General features: G+C 39.8%; 2 protein-coding genes across 6 annotated transcripts in view; both read right to left on the bottom strand.

Annotated features, from left to right (window-relative positions):
• Positions 1–5,470, bottom strand: part of adgb (androglobin) — a 40,892-nt gene extending 35,422 nt beyond the window's left edge. For 2 of the 5 annotated variants that reach the window (XM_025898825.1, XM_005454658.4), the window contains exons 1-6: positions 5,232–5,468; positions 4,866–5,025; positions 4,599–4,691; positions 3,099–3,170; positions 2,678–2,854; positions 988–1,127 (exon numbers count right to left, since the gene is read on the bottom strand). In XM_025898825.1, coding sequence (XP_025754610.1) covers positions 988–1,127; positions 2,678–2,854; positions 3,099–3,170; positions 4,599–4,691; positions 4,866–5,025; positions 5,232–5,302 — 713 coding nt within the window. In that variant the 5' untranslated portion in view covers positions 5,303–5,468. Of the gene's footprint in view, positions 1–987; positions 1,128–2,677; positions 2,855–3,098; positions 3,171–4,598; positions 4,692–4,865; positions 5,026–5,231 lie in introns of all 5 variants that reach the window. The other 3 variants (XM_025898826.1, XM_025898827.1, XM_019346018.2) reach the window with 3 other exon arrangements.
• A 1,104-nt stretch (positions 5,471–6,574) lies between these two features.
• rab32a (RAB32a, member RAS oncogene family) lies at positions 6,575–20,602 on the bottom strand. Its single transcript, XM_003449937.5, has 3 exons — positions 20,171–20,602; positions 9,920–10,197; positions 6,575–7,621 (listed from the first exon to the last, which is right to left on the bottom strand). Exons 1-3 carry the CDS (start codon positions 20,382–20,384, stop codon positions 7,472–7,474), a joined length of 642 nt encoding a protein of 213 aa, XP_003449985.1. The 5' UTR covers positions 20,385–20,602; the 3' UTR covers positions 6,575–7,471.
• Between the last annotated feature and the right edge of the window lie 619 nt (positions 20,603–21,221).

The following is a 21,221-nucleotide window of genomic DNA, read 5'->3' on the forward strand; positions in this document are numbered from 1 at the left end:
ACAATTTTCGCTTGAAACAGACAGCTGCCCTTGCTTTAATTGGTCCTTTTGGGATTTTATGACGTCCACATCCAGTCCACATTCATACTATGTTCGAGTAAGTGAAATTCATGAAACTTAAATGGTAATGCCACAGTCTTTAATCCTGCCAAAATTCATTCTCAGCACCAAAGTGAAAGAGCCCTCATATTCAGCTTTTCACAAAAAAATGACAAATACTTTTTCTGAAAAGCAGTGGCGAACACCTGAACAGGTAAGTTAGACATTTATTATATTAAAACCTATGTCTTATAAATTATTATTATTATTATTATTGTGAGGAAGACTCCTTATTTTCTGCCCTAGCGGAAACATCTATGTCTCAACCTTCAAGAGACAACAGAACAGCCCCATCAGAGGCATGAACATTGTCTATGTGCCACCAAATTACACCGTCAAATTACACCCATGGCAAATACATAGGATAAGTCATGGGAAGGTGCAGCCAAGTCAGCAAATGGCACTCCGTGGGGGTTCTTGTGCATGTGTGTAAGCTTCAAATTTTTTCAACAAATGTGGGCAACACACATATGTTTGCCAGCTTAGGGATTAACGTCCTGAAACTAAGTTTCACAGTGAAAATTGGAAACAGTTAAATATCTACAATGCAGTTAGATGGGGAGGAAATAACAAAAACCAAAGTGAGCAGATTTAATGACTTTCTCAATTTTTCATGCATATGTAGTTTATCCCCATACATATTTATTAAAATGAATTAAAATTTAACACTGTACAGTAACCCTGCTGAAATAAAGTAGGTTTAGTATACAGTCTTGGGGTGCATACTGTGTGATGTATTTTTACTGTGGCCTTATTTGCTCCTACTTACAAAAAACCAGAGGTCTGTTCTAAAGCAGCATTACATTAGGATTATAAATTATTTCCCCAGCTCCTTGGGGTAGTACTAAAATACTTATAAAGTTTCTGTCTGAACATATGTTAACTCACTTTGTGTTTGCCACTTTAATTAGAGCTTTAGCCAGCAGCATTGGCCATAACTCTGACTGACAGGTAGAGGCAGGGAGAAGCAGGTTATTGTCCTCATCAAATGGCATAAAATCATCCACTAATATCTTCCTCCAACAACCCTGAAAAAAGAAAGGAAGGAAAGAAAAGACAGTGAAAAATAAAATGACGTAACAATGAGTGCTCCTCAAATAAGAGGGCTAAACCATTGATTTGTGTTGTTTAGATGATTATCTGGCAAATTATTTTGTTATTTTATACAATACATGTTGTTTTTGGACTACACAGTGTGTAGTCCATAAACAACTTTTTTGGAGTTCCAACTTTTTTGGAACTGGGGTTGCATCTTTAGGATAGGACAGCCTTTTGGTATTGCTGTCCCACATTTCTCCTAGCATTTGCCACGATTATGCTTGTGTCTTAAGCCATTATCTGTGTTGTGGTCTATCTGGAGGCCATCTGAGGGAGTTTCACGCTGCTTGTAAGGAAACGCAGCAAAGCAGGTAATAATCACATCTGCAGCTCTCCTTATCTATCAGAACAGTGTACCCAAGTAATGCAAACCCACACAGAGGTCGAACGAATATACCATTTCTCACTTGCTCTACCCTTTTCTCATCAAACCACTGCCCAGAGAAGGACCGGTGGATGAATATACAGTCCAATTGGGGAAATTATAGGACAGATCAAGAAAAGCAGGAATGGGAACGCAGTGTTGACAGGATCCATACGGTGTGAAGAAATTATTCGTGAAAAATATAGGCGCGGAACCACAAAGAATCACATGACTGAGAGAAAAGGAGCAGCCTTTAAGGAAAAACAGAGAAGGAAATGGGAAGAGGGAGATGGGGGCTGGGTGCTTAATGCCATCTCAACAACCATCTGCTAGCGTGCTATGGTTGGCACGCCAACGGCTGCCTACAACCATGTCAGTCTTGTTTGTCAAGGCAAGAGTCACAGTGTCACAGTCACAGAACAATATCACTCTGTCTTTTTCACTCTCTTGTTGACCCAAATTGTCTCTCCCTCTGAAAAGACACAAAGATGCAAGGTCTGCCATACAGAGAGTCTATGGCAAGCCCTCAGACTGTGTACCTGTGCGATGATGTTTTTAAACCTGTGAAGTCTTTACACTTACACATAATCAAACTGAACAACGCTATCATGCAAAAAAATCCTTACAGGCTCTGCCTGCTCTCAGGGTTTTACTAAGTGTAGTTATCAAACTTGAGCTTTGCTCTGTGAGAAGCAGCTGACTCCTGTTAAGCCTTATCTATTCATCAGGCAATGTATGAAGACCAGCCACTTTTGGCACAGCAGCGAGACTGATTGATTTGAGCTCTGAGAGGATAAGGCTTTCTCATCCCTTCCCCCCCTACATCCCCCATCAGTCCGTTACCACTCCCTACTCATGTGCTACATCCTGTGGTCTGTTGAAGAATGTAATGCAATGTTTTGCCATCCAGCTATGCCTATTTAAGAAAGATTCATTAACAAACAGTTGCTGTAAAGCTGCGACTTCCTAAGTAGTGATAAGAGAATTTTCTAGTTTTAAGTTTCTCACCATGTTCTGCATAAACGTCAAATCAAAGCAATTCTCACTAGTAAAATGGGCTTCTTCCAAACCATAGCTATGTCTGAGTATGTGTTTGCATTCTGTCTGCATCCTTACCATCCAGTAAAGTCTGACCATGTATTTGCCATAGCTGTTGAAAAGTGGCACATGACCATTCACCACCTTACACATAGAGTAGATGTGCCCCCAAGGTCTCCATCCCTCGTGCTCTGTAGATGGGCAGTTAAACTGCATCCAAAGAATGTGGATCTCGCTGACAATCCACCTCATCAGCTTCATGGATCATGGAGCAGAGACAGGATGAAGAAGAGAGAGGAAAAAACGGTCTGTATGTGTTAGCGAAATCCTCAATCATCTGATTTTTAATTCACAAAGGGCATTACATTTTCCCCCATATAATTTGTTTCTGTCAGTCAGACATCACTCTCCTGACATTGGAATTAGACTATCTGAGCACTGATGGATGACAGCTAACAACAAGTCAGTGTAAAGTAGAAAACAAATATTGAATACTAACCTCACTACAAAGCAGATGGCAATTGGGGGAGACTAGGTCAAATGTCATTTGATTGTCAACAACAGTGGGAGTCTAAAATAAAGCAAAATAGTTTTCACTGTAGGTAAATTATAATAGACATTTATTCGCTTGAGAATCGTCACAGAAAACTCACAGAAAAAGCTGCACTCAGGATAAAGTGTATTGTAGCATGTGTGCATAGCATTCATTGTAATACAATACTGATGTATTACAATACATACATACATACAATACTGATGTCAAAGGTCACCAGTTTAAAGTACAAGGGACGTACACAGTAAGCTCAACCCAGGGCCTAAACTGGTGTAACCTTACATGGTAAATGGTCTGTATTTATATAGCGCTTTCTAGTCCCTAAGGACCCCAAAGCGCTTTACATATCCAGTCATTCACCCATTCACACACACATTCACACACTGGTGATGGCAAGCTACGTTGTAGCCACAGCCACCCTGGGGCGCACTGACAGAGGCGAGGCTGCCGGACAGTGGCGCCACCGGGCCCTCTGACCACCACCAGTAGGCAACGGGTGAAGTGTCTTGCCCAAGGACACAACGACCGAGACTGTCCGAGCCGGGGCTCGAACCGGTAACCTTCCGATTACAAGGCGAACTCCCAACTCTTGAGCCACGATCGCCCTTACCATGACACTCCCAGAACTGTGTCTGCACTGAATATTTGACAACCAAGTTCATAGATTCTACCATGTTACTAATTAAATATGGATAAATGGGTCAGCTGACTATGAGGCAGGCTGCAAGATTAAAAAAAATGTTTTGTACAATCGCAAGCAACTCTAAGCAAGAACCAAATTTAAACCATATCCAAAAACAACGTTGCTAATCTAGTAATACTTTCTGTGGAAACAGACTGAAGAGAGAATGCTGTAGAAGAGCTGCTGCCTCCATCTGCATTGCTGATGGCTTTTGTGATTCGCCCCTGCTCCTCTTTTATGAAATTAATTAAATGATTTTGACATCTTGAGTGAAAAGGCAGCATGTGACCTGGCAAGGACTAATTCAAAAAACAGGAAGCCTGCAGTAATTGCTCAATACTGCACTAAGAAGGGGGTAACAGAAAAGTGGAGTGATGCAATTAAAACTTCATTGGAGGGGACTAGAGAGGATGTTTCCTTAACTATATTTCACACTGTGTGGCAAAGAAACACAGAAAGTTAAAATAGGTTTAGCCTGCCTTTTTTATAAGTAGATCTATCCTGTAGTCTAGAAAGTATCCAATAATAACAAACGGCCGAAAAGGCTAAAGGAAGTAGGAATTGTCTTAAAATTTAATGTCAACTGACATTAAAATGTGTAAACCTATTGCACGCATATTCTGGACCCTGTATATCATTGTTAACGTTGCCAGGTATATAAAACATGAAATGAACTGCCGATGTCTAGGTGGAAAGCCCTTTTGTATAACAGCAGTCATCAGTGCAAAATCGAGGCAGGCAGGAAACAGAAGCATAAAGGTTACCTTGTCAACAATAAACTCTGCTGGGCGCTTCCAGGTGTGAACTTTCAAACACGGAGGCAGAAGCAGCTTTCCTTCGGGATCCTCAAAAAATGGCTGCATACAAAAGGGAACAAAGTGAATGTGAAGTACAGAAACCATAAATTAACACAACTTTACAATTTATGTAACCCTAGCTACGCATATTATATATTCTTTACAGGATAGTTTGGGTAATGATAAATTAACTGATTATTTTAAAAAAGTAAATATTGTCCTCTCCATATTTACAGCACTAGGACTCCTGGTTGGCTTGCCATCTTCAGGACCTCTGTTTGAGTCCCATTTCTCCCTGTTGACGTCTGCATCATTCCACTCGGGCCAAATGGGGACCCTGTATTTCCCCACACCTCCTAGGCTCTCAGAGGAAGTGGCTGCTAGAGACGCTGCTCTGAAATTATGACATACTTCATTTGTTCTGTGCGAGTTTTTAACAACACAGCTCCACGATTTATTATTTAAACCCAACCAGTTCCCCTTTACCCTCAGACAGCGAAAGAAATACTATAAATACTAAAGTACATCTCTTCTTAAGTGGCTTAATGGTAGCTAACGCTAAAGCTAACTATGTCTCTCCTTTCATTACACTGAACTCACTCCGTCTGCCGGTCGGATAAAGACACTTTGCTCGAAGATGACTCCTTTTTCTTTGCATGTGCCTTGGACATTATTGTGGCAAAGACGCGGGCAACTCACATAGTAAGAGAAGGAGCCTCTAGAGGCGGCCTTTGTTTATCATCGTCTCTCTGTCTTTGTCAAACTACTCTTGAAAGTGTATACGTTGCTACGCAACCGAGCTGTAACGCGGAAGAGGCCTTGAACAGTTGCGTCTTTTGTTGCGTGCTTGTGAAGGATGAACAGATTTAAATTTTAAGCAAAGTTACTTCCCATCTACCACAAGAAAGTGGTATATATTTGTTATATGAGAAGAATTTCTTAACATAAAATTAAATTCAAAGCATTACTACCAAAAACTACAGAATATGCCGCAGAGTTTCATAAGCTGAAGCAGACTGGAGTACCGACAATGAAAAAGGTTACACTAGTGCTTGTAGGCTTAACAGCTGGCAGATCTCTGTGCTAGGTGTGTGGAAGAGCACAAGCTCTAGTGGTGAGAGAACCCTGTCTGATGACTATCACACACTGTTTCTTCAGTGGAGTCACATGTAGCAACCCTGCACACACACATCACAAATACAGCTTCAAACATAGTCGTCAGTGCTTTGAATTACTGCAAGGTAAGTTTAACACAATGGGTATAGTGTTTTCTAAAATGTGGTGTATATAGTTTTCAATATTACTGTTAATAAAGCACTTCTGATCAACCAACAATTGCAGTGTGAATTTCCTATGAAGAGATCCAAGTCCTCACAAGCATTAGCATTAGTGCTTGTGCTCAAAATGCTAATAAGAAATTTGTTACTAGGAGAATAATCCCAGCTCAGCCATGCTTGAATTTCTACATGCCAGAAAAAGCAGGGTATTAATATAATAAGGAATAGTTATACTCCTGTGATCTTTTCGGTATACGGATCGGAATACGTTTACTAATTCATACAATCTATCAGCAGATTAGGCAACATGATTGATTGATTGGTAATAAAAGATTGGTAACGTACACTGTCACAGTGTGTTTTCTTGTTACATATGTTTAGAGTTCCGATAAACACATTTATCAATTCATACAGTTGAGCAGACAAGTTAATCACAAGTGGACAGCACAAACCTGTTCAAATGTTTATTCTAGTTTTGGTCTTGAGTTTTTTTGTTTGTTTTTTTAAAGTATTTCTACATGTAAACGTGTTTAAAAAAAAAATCCTTCGCATTTCATCTGAACAGTTCAACAGATTAGCATCCAAAAAGACGACTGAGTGTAGTCCCTGTAGTCTGTTTCTGCTTTTCACAAATTCCAAAGTTATACAATACATAATCCAACACAATTTAAAAATGCATACTGAAACATACATGAACATACTATCATACTAGTGGAGAGACAATCAAAGAAAGGTTTCCTATTGTCTCATTTAGTACCATCATTAAAGTTTTTATTATAACTCTTATTACTGAAATACTTCATTGTCCGGCTGTATACTTCTGTGTAAAATAAATGCGCGATCCATTGCCTCATTAAAATATGAATCAACTAAGGCACTTTTAGACAAAATATGGCATTAAGACAACACATTTCTAATAAGATAATACTTAACTAAGATGCCCATTTACTTGCTTTTTTACACGGTACTCTAAAAAAAGAGAAAAGCTACAGACACAAACATGGTTTGCTGCTGTAAGATGAAAAATTAAGGGCCATTAAAGTCCACCTGCGTTGGTTCTGAGACACTTTTTTGTTGCTGGGTGACAAAAATAAACAGGAGGCTGAGAGAAAGTACAGCAAAGAAAACACACAGACTTTTAAAGGCTACAGGTTATTTTAGAGCTTGGGTTTCTCAGCCTTTTGCTTAGATTGAACCCTTCTTCAGTGTGATACAGTCTCAAGCCTTCAGAGGCTGTCAGAACAACAAGGGGTGAGTGAGTGAGGCGAGGTTTGTTGGTGGTGGTGAAATGCACTGTAACATTAAGACAGCACCGTAGATCCGGAAAGAGTCGTGTAGATACAAGAAGGGGAGCAGTTAAGGCAAATCTAAATAAAATGTATCTGTGTAAAAAGTACGGATACAGAGGTCAAATGGGCATCAGTGAAGAGAGAAGTTCCTGGAGCTTTGAAGACTCACAATATATATATATATATATATATATCCTCTCCAAGGCTGCAATAGAGAGCAGGAGCCACAGGCTGGATGGGTGCCAAAGGGAGGCTAATGTGAATGGATTGAGTGTTAGCAGCAGCCTGACTTGCTCTCAGCAGCCACAGTCTCCTGGTCCAGTTTGATCCGGTCTCCATTGCTCTCCTCATATGGCAAACCTTTGTCGTTAGCCAAGATGTTCTCTACCAGGAATCGAGCAGCTTCATCCACATTGATGTTGTCCTATAAAAAGGTCAAAGCATATATTAGAGAGGTGAAAAAAAAATAATAATTAAAAAAAAATGCAATTTACAGCACAGTATGTATGGAGACTGGAAATTTCCTCTGCCTTGGCCTGCACTATGGTCCTCAGAGCAGTTTCAGAAGTTCACGAAAGCCCTTTATGTGAACCAGCCTGTTAAAGCAACAGCTGGGTAACAGAAGGCAAAAGTAAGACCAGCAGAGACAGGCTAAAAATCACTGTTTGCCTTTGTCCTTCACACTATGGCCCAAAGCTGTCATAGCATGGGTTGAAGAGGTAATGAATATTTATGGATTTTGCTCAGACTCTACAGTAGCAAAGATGTTTACAAAAAAGGCCTGGGCACCTCAAGTAAAGGCAAACAGAAATAAAATCAAGTCTTAAAATATAATGAGATAAATTGGTTTGTAGCATTTACTCTATTAAAGACTACTGAGCTAATAAACAGTACTTGCTGGTATGCTAGCTCAATCAATCTAGTCTTAAAGTAATTTCTTTTAATAAATTGTAATGGCATGTGGTTGTTGACGACATTATAGCTCATAGCTCACTGTGACTTTGCATTTTCCCCTTGTACTGCCTTAGGGAAAATATGCTCTTCGTCATTTGAATCAGCATGAAAGTTTGGCACTGATTAACAGAATCCCAGTCGCAGGTTGTTGTGGGTTGAGTTTAGTGCAAGTGTGACAGGCTCACAAAACATTAACCCACAGAAAGGAACTGCACTCATCACACGCCCACATAGACATGTCACATGACTCAGTACGTAGCACAGCTCCAGGAACAACAGTTATTTAGAATGAGCTAAATGGGAACAGCTGATTCCAGAGTCATCAAAGCATTCCACAACATGGAAACATAATGGATGTTTGTTATTTGAAATGTACATGTGCGTGACTGTAGGCATTTCCCGGCTAATCGCCTTGTCATTTTGAAGTTTCCAAAAAGGAAGAGGCTCACTGAGGGAGAAAAAAAAAAAAGAGGTCTCCCGGGAGTCTTAAAATATAGAATATTCATGATCACAAAACAAAGTTCTACAACATGTACTAACAACTGAGGCACAGAACTTTTAGCACAACTAACTTTAGCACTACACTTTATTTCAGATGGAAATATTATACATATAGGAACATTTTATAAGTTAATTCATTACCAGTAATGATTCAGTTGATTAATGATTAATCTATCTTTTAAAGGCCCCATTTCTTATCCACTCTTAAAGAGTTATAAGATTTTTCTAAACTTTGTGAAGTATGAGTGTATCCGTTTTCCTTTCTTTCTACGTGGATAACAGTCCCTTAAAAGGGCGTAGAGAACAAACAACATTAACATTAATATATCTCCAAGCGGTAGGATGTGGGACCTTTAAATTAAAGTGTGTGGAAGAGAGAGATGAGAATTAGCTTACAAAGCAAGTGCAAGAGGGCAGCAATCTCAAAGTAGTAATAGCAAACCAGTGACATCATGGCCCAAGTTGAGAAGAAACACTACAAAACATTATCATTCAAACCTTTATCCCTCTAATCCTTGCAGCTCTGGGCTGCAACATCCATCACTGTTATGTGATACCTTATCACACCAGCTGTCCAACAAATTTTTCACCGGATATTGTGCATGCATGCATGCCAAAGACAGCTGGATTGATGATTGTCTTTTTGAAAAGAAATTTAATTGTTCCGATGTATATGGTCATTTTTAAATCATTAAACAGATTGCAGCCCTTAACTCTAATCTAATGCAAATTACTTACAAGCCTCCATATGTAACACTGAATTCTGAATCAAAAATGCTAACATGAACACTGCTGAATGGGCTTCTGACTAAAAAAAAACAAGAACATGTAACAATTTCACAATAACTACAGTCAACCTAACGTGATTACGCCACACAGAAGATGTCTCACTTCTCTTTGGAGTAACTTTTGAGGATTTCCTGTCTGCCAACAATGGTTTAAAAATCTGTTCAGTAAAAGAATAAGCATCTCCTTTTATTTTGACTTTGCTACATGAGCACTGAGCACAAAGCTGTTATTGAACACAAGTCACATTCACGTGTAAAATGTGATTTGAATCCAGCACTAATAATGTTTAACAATGACTCGGCTGACTTTAAAGGAAATATTTCAGCCTGCCTCAACTTTTCATTTCATGCTGCTGTAGGATGTTTTAAAGTGCAGAATAAACATGAGAGGACACAAGTTTAAAAAGAAGAGCGTCAACCAGCTCTAAAGAGGAATGCATATGAAATTAAACGGCTTTTGTCCACTGGCACTTTCTCACCTTAGCCGAGGTTTCAAACCAGCCCAGAAAGCCAGTTTCTTTGCAGAAATTGTCCATTAGAGCAGTGTTGTTGGAGTTCTCTTTCTTCTGGTCACATTTATTAGCGAGCAGCACTGAGGGGATGGGGTTGCCGTTAGCCAGCTTCACCTTACTGTCTAGGTCATGCTTCCACTTAGACACGGCGTCAAATGTGGAGCCCCTTGTTACATCGAACACCACAAATGCCCCCACGGCTTCTTTGTAGTACACCCGCGTCATGTTCCCAAATCGCTCTTGACCTGAGGGGTGGGAAAAGAATGCAGCGGTAAATGCAGAGTTTTTACAAAACAGCTAAAAGCAACTAAAAGATAAATAATATGGTTTGGAGTTTGTAAGAGTGGGGAAAAAAAAAAAAATGGTGGACGTGTGGACCCTGCAAAGACATGTGATAATTCACCTGAAATGAACGGCAAACAGTATCGGAAGAAATAAATATTTAGTGCTTGGACTTGTCATTTCTTACTCCAATTTGTAACAACTTGGTGAGAAATGAAATCATTTCCCCTCTAAATGTGGCCAAAAATGACAAGGATAGAGATGGTTACTATTTGACCTATTTTTCTCATTTGCCACGGGTTTAATCCACACACACTATGAATGACAGGAGTAATCTGCCACTATAATAAGCCTATTCTCTGAAGTCATTCTCTGAGAAAATCTGAGCTGATATTTCACCAAGGCAAAGCAAGGGAAATTACCAGCAGTATAAGGTGTGTCACTTTCAATCTGAATCACTTTTAGTCAGTTTGTCACCCCAGTTCATTAAGAGTTTTACAACCAGTGAAGACCAACTGCTTCCTTTTGTTTTGTTACAGATGGATACTTAAATCAACCAACTATTAAGAATACAGATTTTATACAGAGTGCAGTAGATGCTTTTTAGATGTCAAAACATCGTGGAAATGCTTACAGTTTCATAGAATAACTGTAATTATAACTGAAACCTCAATACTTGAGTACTTCCATTTTCTTATTTGCATGTTTAAAATGAAACTTTAAAGAGGAAATATTCCCTGGGGGTAAGTAAATAATACTAGGAACTGAATTACATGCTTTAACCTTCCTGTGTTATTTCACTTTAGTTCACGTGCGCAGGGAGTTCAGCACATGCAATGCACTTGTTCACTCTAAAATGTTTTTAAACCACATCTCCAAAGGTGTACAAAGGAAAAGGCTTTTTCCAGGGAACATACAAGTGTTACACATCCATAGTGTGCAGATTTATCAGATAACTGAAATACCAAAACTTTAGGTCTTAATTACTTTCCCAAAATGTCTCTGTAAGAATTAAGGGGTTGCCACATCATTAATGGTTCATCTTTATGGTCTTTGGTGGGAAGTCAAGCAGTTGATACTTTGATGCAAGTGATGGATGAAGGGCACCCATTTTTTTTTTTTTTTTTTAAATACAGCAAGCTTGTAGGCAAAGCAACCTCCAGAAGTTAGCAGCAGCAGCAGCTTTGGAACTTGTGATACTTCATATCTCTGGACAGTCCCGATAGGCCAGGAATATACTGACTATAATATTAATAATTATAATAAAATAAAGAGTGCACAAAATTGGGGTGGCTATAGCTTAGGAGGTCGAGTAGGTCACCTACTAATCAGAAGTTACGTTGCAACAGTTTATATCAAGATCAAGGTCACATGGTCTTTGTTATAGGCTTTTGCTTCAATGGGTTTTCGTGTATGAGTTTTCTTGATTAATTGCAGTGAACTGTATCAGGTGCTGGGTTGTTAGTATGCTCAGACAATTGTTGGCAACAATAAAAAAAAATGAAAGTAGGACACAGCTCTATTTGAATTGTTTATGCATGGAAGCCACTGATGTTTCAGCAGGCAAGTATCCTTGTTCAGCAGAGCAATAGAGCAGAGATGAGTTAAACATCGCATTCAAAATAACACTTACTCTGTCAATTTATATATGTATATATTTGACTTGTTAGGTTACTTGATTACCCTTTTTTTTATGTTACAAGGCTTTAGCTCCCACTCATTAAATGGGCCAGTCTAAATATTTCAGTGCAGTGTGTCAGTACTGCGCTAACCTAAAACCACTAGTAGCTAGTAGGACTGAGCACAAGCATGAGCTCCCTTTTTAGACATACAGCTTCGGAGATTCCTCCACAGATTAAATCTTTTTACTGTCTAGAGCCAGTGGTTTAAATTTACCAGATATAACAAAAGCACTTTAGCGTCAACTCTTGGATAAGGATGTTTGCATTTCTACTTTTTAAATCATATCCATCTTATCTCTATGTGAACAGTTTCTCAGACATATGCTCTCTTGCATATGGTTCCTAGTTGTAAGACAACATCAGCTCCACTAAGAGGTCCTGGCTCTTAAATGCCCTTGCATGTAATAAAAACACGGGTCTTTTAATTCTCTAATGGGGACAAATTTACAACAGCACCCAGTTTGAACTTGCCTTTGTAATCACATGATTAGGACTGCTGCTGGTGCTGCTGAGGACATTTTAGTCCATATGCTATGCTTAACTAACTATTCAAATATTGGGTCACCCCCAGAGGTATAGTTACTTATCATAGTACCACAAATGAAGCCTTTAAAGCACCTGCTCGTTTATCATATTAAGATCGAGTGTCTGCAATTACAGCAGGCCACCATAAGCTTGAGATAACATGTGATGTTTTTAGCACATATTTATGCTACACTGCTTCAGGGAAAGTTCCAAGTGTTCAGCGTGTTAGATCATTTGCAGTCTTTACTATTATTGAGTCACAAACAAATAATGAAGCAAAAATGAGATTGAGGAAGTGCGAGCAAAGCTTTACCCAGTGCACTTTCACTTTACTGTACTTACCCAGCCACGCAATAAACTGGAGTGGCGTGGCGCAGTGCGGGTGTGAGCAAGAGAGTGAATACACTGTGGGGCCCACAGGCCTGACGGTAATTGCTCATAATTGAGAGTCTAATTTTAGCTGATATAACCCCAGGTGAATTCACCAGAGACACGACACAGTGGGATAAAGAGCCGATAGACTGAAATAAGGCTTTCATTTCCAAGCCTTGTAAAGCTCATACATCCAGGATAGCGAAGGCAAGGGCAGAATATAGATGGAAGTACTGTCTTAATAATTTTTAAGGCCCTTTTTTCTTTTTATTCATTGCAAGGTAGAATAGGACGACATATGATTTTGCCCAAATGGACGACAGAACAATGCTGACCACTGATTAATTTTGATATTTACAAATATTCTCATTTGTATTAGTTGATTTAAAATATAGTAGAGCATATTTTATTTAGATTAGTAAAAAAAAGAATTTTTTGATTAGGGAACAGTATAACAGCATATTTAAAATAAATCCAAACTTCTCCAAAAAGTCCAAAAACAGACAAGATCTGGAAAAAAAAATAAATCCTGAAAACATTCTTTGTGCCTGCTTGCTGGCGAGAATTGTAACACTGCCCTGAAGAATTTTCTCAGAAAGTTTTATGATTCCATCTTGAATTTGGGGGGGAAAAATGTTGCACAATAAGCAATAAGTTGCTGAACTGTCAAAAATTGGATTAGAAGTTTTTCGGGTATTCCCAAGGTTTCCACATATCACTCACTAACCTTTCAGATACTCCGACTGCTGTCTGGTTGCTCCACATAGCTGGATGCCATACGATCGTCTAAGGGTTTGTTTGGTTTTTTTGTTTGCTTTTCAGGGCATTCCCAAGTTGCTGTGGTTTTTCCCACGTGAGTCACTGACCTTAGGTAACCTTAGGTAGTTTCAGCTGCTCCACATATTTGATTTGGCAGATTTCTACATCAGATGCCCTTCACGATTCAAGAGGTTTGTGTCTCCTTCCAGGATCTTTTCCAGGAACTGGGGATCTTTCACTTGACTGACACATGTGTAAACCACTACACTCTGGAACCACTACAAGTCACTAAATTTAAGTTAAAAGCAAATCCTGCGATGCCTGGCCTTTGTTGTGTTACAGTTCTTTTAAATTATTCTGCTTCAAAATGCATTTTCACCTTTAAAAAAGTTTTCACTGTATGGATTTTCATAGGAAATAAAATTCTAAATGGATACAGACTACAGATTTTCTATCCGAGGTCCATCTATCAAGCTGCTTTACTTTCTTGTAAAAGCAATTTTCAAGGACATTTTACTATTTAAAAAAAAAAGAAAAAAAGAACAAATTTAATTACATTAAAAGCAGTAATGAGTGTCATATGCTCCTAACCCAATCAGCAGAAAAACATGGGAATGGACTGAGCAAGAATTGTGTATTTACTCAGAGCGTACCACAGAGGAGCATGGAAGATCAGGAAAGAACAAAGGTGTGTGCTTCTGCATCAAACGCACAATATTAGGCAACAGCCTCGGAAACTAAAGTGGAAAACTAAATCTAGCCGGAGAGAAAACAAACTTTGTTGAATTTCAAGGGCTTTAAACAGGGTTGGTCTAATTCAGTCGACCACACTGATAAATACGGGTTCATGACCTCAAGTGCAGTTAGACGCTCTGCTTATGAAATCTTCATAAATTTTCAGTTACAGAAGTACTTGATGAAATTGAAATGGTTTAGTTAGATTCACTGTATCATCTCTGTTTGCTGTGTGGGAGAGACTGAAATAAAGCGAAGTCTCATCATTATCCAAAGCCCTAGCAACCCTAGTTTCCTCTACGTTCGTAGATATTGCTATCCTGTGGGTGGGTTACCATAGAAACTGTCCAAGCCAGACATGGCAGTAACAACAGCAGCAGTCACCGTCTGCTGTTAGGAAGCAACTGGCTGCAAAACTTCCCCACACACTCCCCCCATCAGCACTAAAGTAGCAACATCGGGCCCAGTCACGAAGGTAGTCTTCAGCATGAGTTTCAAAAGAGCGTAACACATGACTGGCACGTTCAAATTCCTCAGAGCAGCATGTGAGACATGACTTACTACAGCTTACTACAGCCTTTACCGCTGAACAGTCTGAACTGAGGGAAAATCCACAGCCTTTTTTCCCTCCTCACTTTGTGCTACGAGGTTTTTGTGTGCACCTTAATTTAGAAATTTAATTCATAATTACAGTGCTACTGCCGCTGACAGCCCTGTGGGAATCTGTGCAACTTTCTAGAACGGGTAGAGAGAGGTTTCTTGGTCTTAACCTCTATTGTTGGTGGCAAGAATACACCAAAAAGTGACCGAAATGTCAGCAACAACTACTACTACTACTACAACTGGTGATAACAGCCAAAAGAACACAACCACTCTACCACTAGAGTGTTAAGAGAGCAGACGGTGTATAGAGGTAAATTGGGTAACTTATGAGGTAATACGGCAACTTCTGGTCACTGAGGAAAAATGTGTATTTCCTGACTAGTTGGGGAGTTACGTCGGTCTTGTGTTGGATGACCTTCCTGACACAACGCCATAGGGGACTGGTTACAAAGAGAGTGCTGTATTAAAAAAATCTCCTTGTGATTCCTTTGGTTGTTAGCACATTAGGTTCCCTGTAGTTTGGATGAAAGGCGCCAACTTGCCTGAGTTTAGTCTACAAGTTTTCGTGAAACTTGAAAGAGTGCTGGAAACAGAGACCTTTCACCTTTTAGGTAAAAGTTGTGCCCTACTGCCGGCTCATTTTATACTTTGAAGGTTAATGGTCTTTGTTTCCATTTGTGTTTTACGTCACAAATTCAGTCACTTCCACTTGGCAAGTGGTTAGGAAGTCTTTCTCTGATCCCAGAGCATGCACTGTTCCCTATCAACCAGTGGTTGCCAGGGTGTCAATGACTGGCCTCTAGGCGCACGTGGCTGAATCCTTAATCAATCAAGGACTGATGATCCACTTAAGATATACATTTGATGACAAGCATCAGATTTATTCCCGTTATATACAAACAGATAAGTGGCATATTAAAGGAAAACCTGGGTAAACAACAACAAATCCAGATGTCCGAAAGCAGAGCAGCAAAGAGTGTGAAAATAAAGGTGAATCACACGTTACAGGATTTGCATCTGGACGCCCAATTGGAAACGAAAAGCTTTAGGTGTGAGGCACTGCTCTTCATCATCACCAAATGAGAGAATTGGAAGAATGGTGCTCAGCTTGTCCAAGAGAGCTTAGACTTCAGATGTGCGAATAGATGCCGAAAACCACCAAAGCTGTTCTGGCACCTTGAGGTTGTCCAACACCTTACAAAGACACTTACATTTGGTATTTCCTTTCATTTCGCACCTACCGGTACATTGTGTTTTCTGCCTTCGCTTCCATTTCCGTCGATGGCTGCGCCGCTTGCCACACTGTGTGCTTGAAAACGTCTCAGTGTCACATTTAGTATGCACTGTCATACTTGGCAAAAGGAGCTAAATTGCTTGGCAGTGATTTGGCTTCATTGGGTCGTTTACGAGTAGAGCACAAACAGCAAGAAGATGAATCTTTTAGACCACTGACAGAAAATTAATCAGCAACTGTTTTGATAGCAAATGAATCAGTTGTGTAAATGTTTGAGAACATTACATATTTTGATCACGGGTATATGTTTTTCTCAATATGCTTAATGTCATACCATTAAGTTTTTAGAGTATCAAATCAAACACAATGGGCGACTGAAAAAAAAATCCCTTTTAGTAACGGAAAACTGATTTATTCTCCCTGTTTTCTTGTTATTTGTAATCCAAATGAGTGACTGTTGAGGACAAAAAAAAAAAACATCTTCAGATTACTGATAACATAAACATCAGGCTTCAAATCATCAAATCAGTTACAGCTCCTCGCCAGCCTTTTTGGCTCTTGTGCAAACAAATAGATGAGAGCCTCTTATCACAGAGTGGTTCCTTTGTACAGAACACTTCAGTTTTGGTGTATTTTTGCAACAGAAATTAAAAATTAGACTTCTGATTCTCATTCTTCCTTAGTTTACCTGTGTTGGAAACCTCGTCCTGGGTAGCATCTACTTTTTCAAACCCTGTTAGAAAGTGGCAGCGCTACGAGATAAAGAGAAGTTTATCATCGAGGTATAAAAAGTTCAGGTGAAATGAGGGATCCTAATGGGACAAAAAGTTTGGACTGCAATAGGAGTCACTGCACACATCCCATTAATGTGAAACCGTTCATCACTTCAATGTTTGAGCCCAAAAGGTGCAGGCCTTTTCACTCTATGCCATAGTGGTAATCATTGTGTCCACTGGCTTGAGTAAATCCAGGAGAGAGTAGCAATTGTGAGTGGAAAAGGGGTGGGAAACCTGCATGCTTCACACTGACTTCCCCGATGTTGTACAGTCCTCTGATTACTGTTATTCCTCCTAGACTGTAATCACTAGTGAGGTCGGTAAAAGACAAAGAAGCTCTGTAGTTGCTTTCAGTGTTGCCAAGATGATTATTCCTCCTCCTTTTCTGTACATTAAATGGCTTAATGGCCATTCATTAATGGTCTTAATGACTTGGCAACTACACCTCGAGCTTTTAGCTTTTACACCCACGTGTCGTTACTTATTTTATCCTCAAAGTGTCCTCAAGGCAGGCCTTGATGTAGGTGTGAATAATGCAGTTTAATAACCGTCGTCCTACCTGGTGAGACCATCCAGATCCACACACCTTCCCTAATCTATGCTAGCATGTTCCCCTGTCTTAATTAATGATATCAGCCTATCAAAGTGTGTGTGTGTGTGTGTGTGTGTGTGTGTGTGTGTCAGGCTTTTATTTACCCTCGCAGATCCTCTAATCAAGTGCTGTCGGTCTGTGACAGGCAGACAGCACTTCCTGGCGCTCAGTCACAGATGCCCCTGCACACTGAGCTTGTGCTGCCAGGGCCAAAGTGATGGTGGGGAACTTGAGCCCGCACTGCCACTCACTCTGTGACAGACATGCAAGTTGTTGTGACGACTCCCCCCCGACACCCAAATCTTCGCCCCCTTTCTGTCACTGCTGTAAGCGATGGAATAAATAAAATAAAAACAGCAGTCTTCTAACCATCTGTCCTGATCTGTCTCAGCATATGAGCTTTGTTTGATTGAGGGAGAGGAAGGACCAACTCAACCCTGCCAAAAAGTAAGAATAGAACATATCTAGAGGCAGGGATTGTTTTTGTTTGTTTTTTAATCATGAAAAATTTATATAATAGCCAGACAGAGATTTTTAAAACCCTTGAAACCCTGTTTGGTCGCTAAAATATTATTATAGTTTTGTCTTATTGTTCACTATAACTGTACTAATCCAACAATGTGATAATCCAGCACTTAAGCTCACCAAAGCGGTACGACAGGCTGTGAACCAAGAACCAAGATGAGGAACAAACACAGTGACCAAAAATTCCTTTGAGGTATAGGTTATATAAGTCCTGTTTTTCACTTCTTTAAAAATCTGTAATCAAACCACAATGGCTTTAACCCATTGCATCTAACTTCAGACTGACAACAACAGTAAAAACACAGAAGAGAAGCCAACAACCTTTTTTATCCAAGACTATAAGAATAGTAGTAAAAACACCTACGCCCAGAATTTGCCCTGCTTTAAAACTCCTTCCACTTTTCAAGAATGGCATATAGACTTTTCTCAGTGAAAATCCTCTGCTTTACCCACAGCACATGGGATTTTTGTCTCTTTAGACTACTTTATAGAGCTCACCTTATTCTAGTCTTTAAAAGCTCTGTGATTAACCTTAAAAAAAACTTTGAAACGGCATTTTAGCAACAAGACTGTCAGAAAGGCCAAAAGCTGCAATCTAATCTAGTTTAAAAATGTCAGGAACACAATTTGCCACTTTGATGGATACTGAAATAATTTCTCAGGCAACAGCGGCTCAGGCTGTTAAGTATTTGTTTGCTTTTTTAAACCTTTATGATGATGATTTGGGCTTAAAATCTAATTAAACCTAATTTTGTTGCATTCTTTGGACAGTTTTTTAATCAAGTATTTATTTTTTCCCAATAAATAGTCAATTCATTTAAATAAAGAAAAAGACACACACAACATAACTGCATGCCTATTTACATTGCCATTTTTGAAAAGTGTAATATATGTTCATGATCATGATTGTTTCACTACTGATAAAAAAAAAAAGAGACAAATTATTATTTTTCCATTTTGTAAACCACCTCAGTTTATACTTTGCCTTTTATAAATACTGTAAAATTTCTAAAATATGCCCTAAAATGTGACACTTCCACAACGACTTCCGAGGACACACTCCTAATGGCCCTTAAGTCACATGATCTCATTATGTTCAACACAAAGATAACCATCACAAATTAGAGCTGGGAGTTGCAACGCAGTCAGCACAGTTCTGAATTTCAAAAGCCAAAGTGTCAGATGGATTTTTGGCACTGGGATCAAACATGAAAAGATAGAGGCTAATGGGACAGTGCAGAGACCCCTCACCCACGTCACATCACACCCTCATTCCCCCTGACTGAAGTGCAGCGTAGACCGTGTCTGTCAGCCTGGCTCCTGCTTGCGTTTTGAAGGTCGGTCTTTTTTGCTCACTTCTCATCTTTGCTCACTTCCTCTCTCTCACCTGTCCTCTCAAGCGCGTCATCCTCAGACTCTTTTGTTTACAGTGTGATATTTCTGTGCCTGGAGATGACAAACACTGGGAGTCTGAGCAGTGCCGCTTGCATGCAGGAAACTTGTATTTACACTGCTCTGATTCCTCTCAGCTTGCTTACTCAAGCTGCTGGAATGCACAGGTTGGCCTGTGTGCCAAGTTACTTAAGTTTACTGAAATCTTCTCGGAAACGGAGCCAGGCCGTTTGAATCACAGGACGGTAACAGTGATAGGATATCGTGACCAGTTTAACAAAAGATACTTGTAAACCGTGGTGAGAATTACGCCACAATATGACGGCGAGTTTAGCGAGGCGGGGCTTAGTCGATAATAACAACGTGACCTACATTCCACTGACAATTATGAGCTGCTGTGATCATAAAGTGGGCAAGACAACAGCAGACGTGATCAACTGGTCTTTTGTACTGGAAATTCCCACCATGCTCCGTTGAATTCGTGGCCATCTGCGAGTTTAAAAATTTACTCTTTGCAAAATAGATAAATAAAATCTGCATTTCTGGTTGAGTGTTGTTATCATCTTAAATCATTTTCTGATCAAACATAGCTCTGAAGTCTCGATGTGGCGTGCTCAAGTGAAATTTCCCCAATGTGACACGTGACGCACAGGAAAGTTAGATTTGGTATCCTGTGGCTCCAAAAACACCGGATCCATTATTGAAACGTAATTATAATGACGTCAGCGAGCGTGTCCTTACCTGCGATGTCCCACAGCTGTAACCTGACCAGCGTTTTGCTGTCCCAGTTGATAACTTTGAGTGCAAAGTCGACCCCGATCGTCGCCCTGTAGTGTTGCGAGAAAAGCTGGTGAACGTAGCGTTTGATGATGCTGGTCTTGCCCACACCTAGTTCTCCGATCACCAGCACTTTAAACAAGTACTCCTTGCACTCGGACACCGAGCCCCCGGCCATGCTGAGACTGACAGCTGTTCTCAAAACTCAGGCAACCTCTGCTATCTCGCTCATATAGATGTCCTGCGAGGAGCGACTGAGGACTAGGCCGGTGTTACAGCTGAAGACCAGATGCAATAGAAAGTACTCGAGTTTCCCCCCAACTTTCTAATTCTCCTTTTCACTCCTCCTCCCCTGCCTCCTCCTCCTGACGCTCAACAACCACCTGATAAGTCACAGGACTCAGGCGGAAATGCAAATCTTGATACAGTATGCTTCTCCCTCTAGTGCGAGTACATAAAGCTTTTCGTGCGAAAATCGTGGTTTCTGGTTTCGTATTCGAAGGCACCTTTATAAAAAAAAATAAAATAAAATAAAATATTTTGCGTGCTAAATTCAGGAAATTGCCGGGGCGGGGGTCATTTTAGCACATCTAAGTGAAAGAAGAAAACAAACAGTGAAAAAAAATCCTCAGGAATCCTCAATGGAACCAAACCTCTAATTTGAAACACATGGCTCTCTAGTAAAGGTGCTCTGCACATCCCAAACTATCTCAGTTGAGCCAAAATAATAAAACCACTGTACAATAGCTCATAAAACACCTCAAAATTCTTGTTTTCTTTTGATGTAAAGAAGTTCAAGGATATTCCATTTGAAATCAAGTTAATAGACATAGAAATTTAAAAAAAAAAAAAAAAAAGATCTCGTTTTTTCCACTTTAACTACATGGAAAAAACGTACAGTTTACACCTACAACAGATACTAGGCTGTAGAAACCCATACCATGAAGCTCCCAGTGCACAGTTTTGTGCTGATATTAATGCCAGAGGAGCAGGCATGTTCCCAGGTTTTTAAATG

Source organism: Oreochromis niloticus, linkage group LG15 (genome assembly GCF_001858045.2).
Source record: "Oreochromis niloticus isolate F11D_XX linkage group LG15, O_niloticus_UMD_NMBU, whole genome shotgun sequence".
NCBI lineage: Eukaryota > Metazoa > Chordata > Actinopteri > Cichliformes > Cichlidae > Oreochromis > Oreochromis niloticus.

What these genes read in the sequence shown, in the direction of transcription:
- rab32a (XM_003449937.5), bottom strand. Translation starts at nt 20,384, where the DNA reads ATGGCCGGGGGCTCGGTGTCCGAGTGCAAGGAGTACTTGTTTAAAGTG. An exon ending in ACAGCTGTGGGACATCGCAG is followed by an intron (nt 10,198 to 20,170) that starts GTAAGGACACGC and finishes CCCACCCCTCAG; the next exon opens with GTCAAGAGCGATTTGGGAAC. An exon ending in GGTTTGAAACCTCGGCTAAG is followed by an intron (nt 7,622 to 9,919) that starts GTGAGAAAGTGC and finishes ACCTTTTTATAG; the next exon opens with GACAACATCAATGTGGATGA.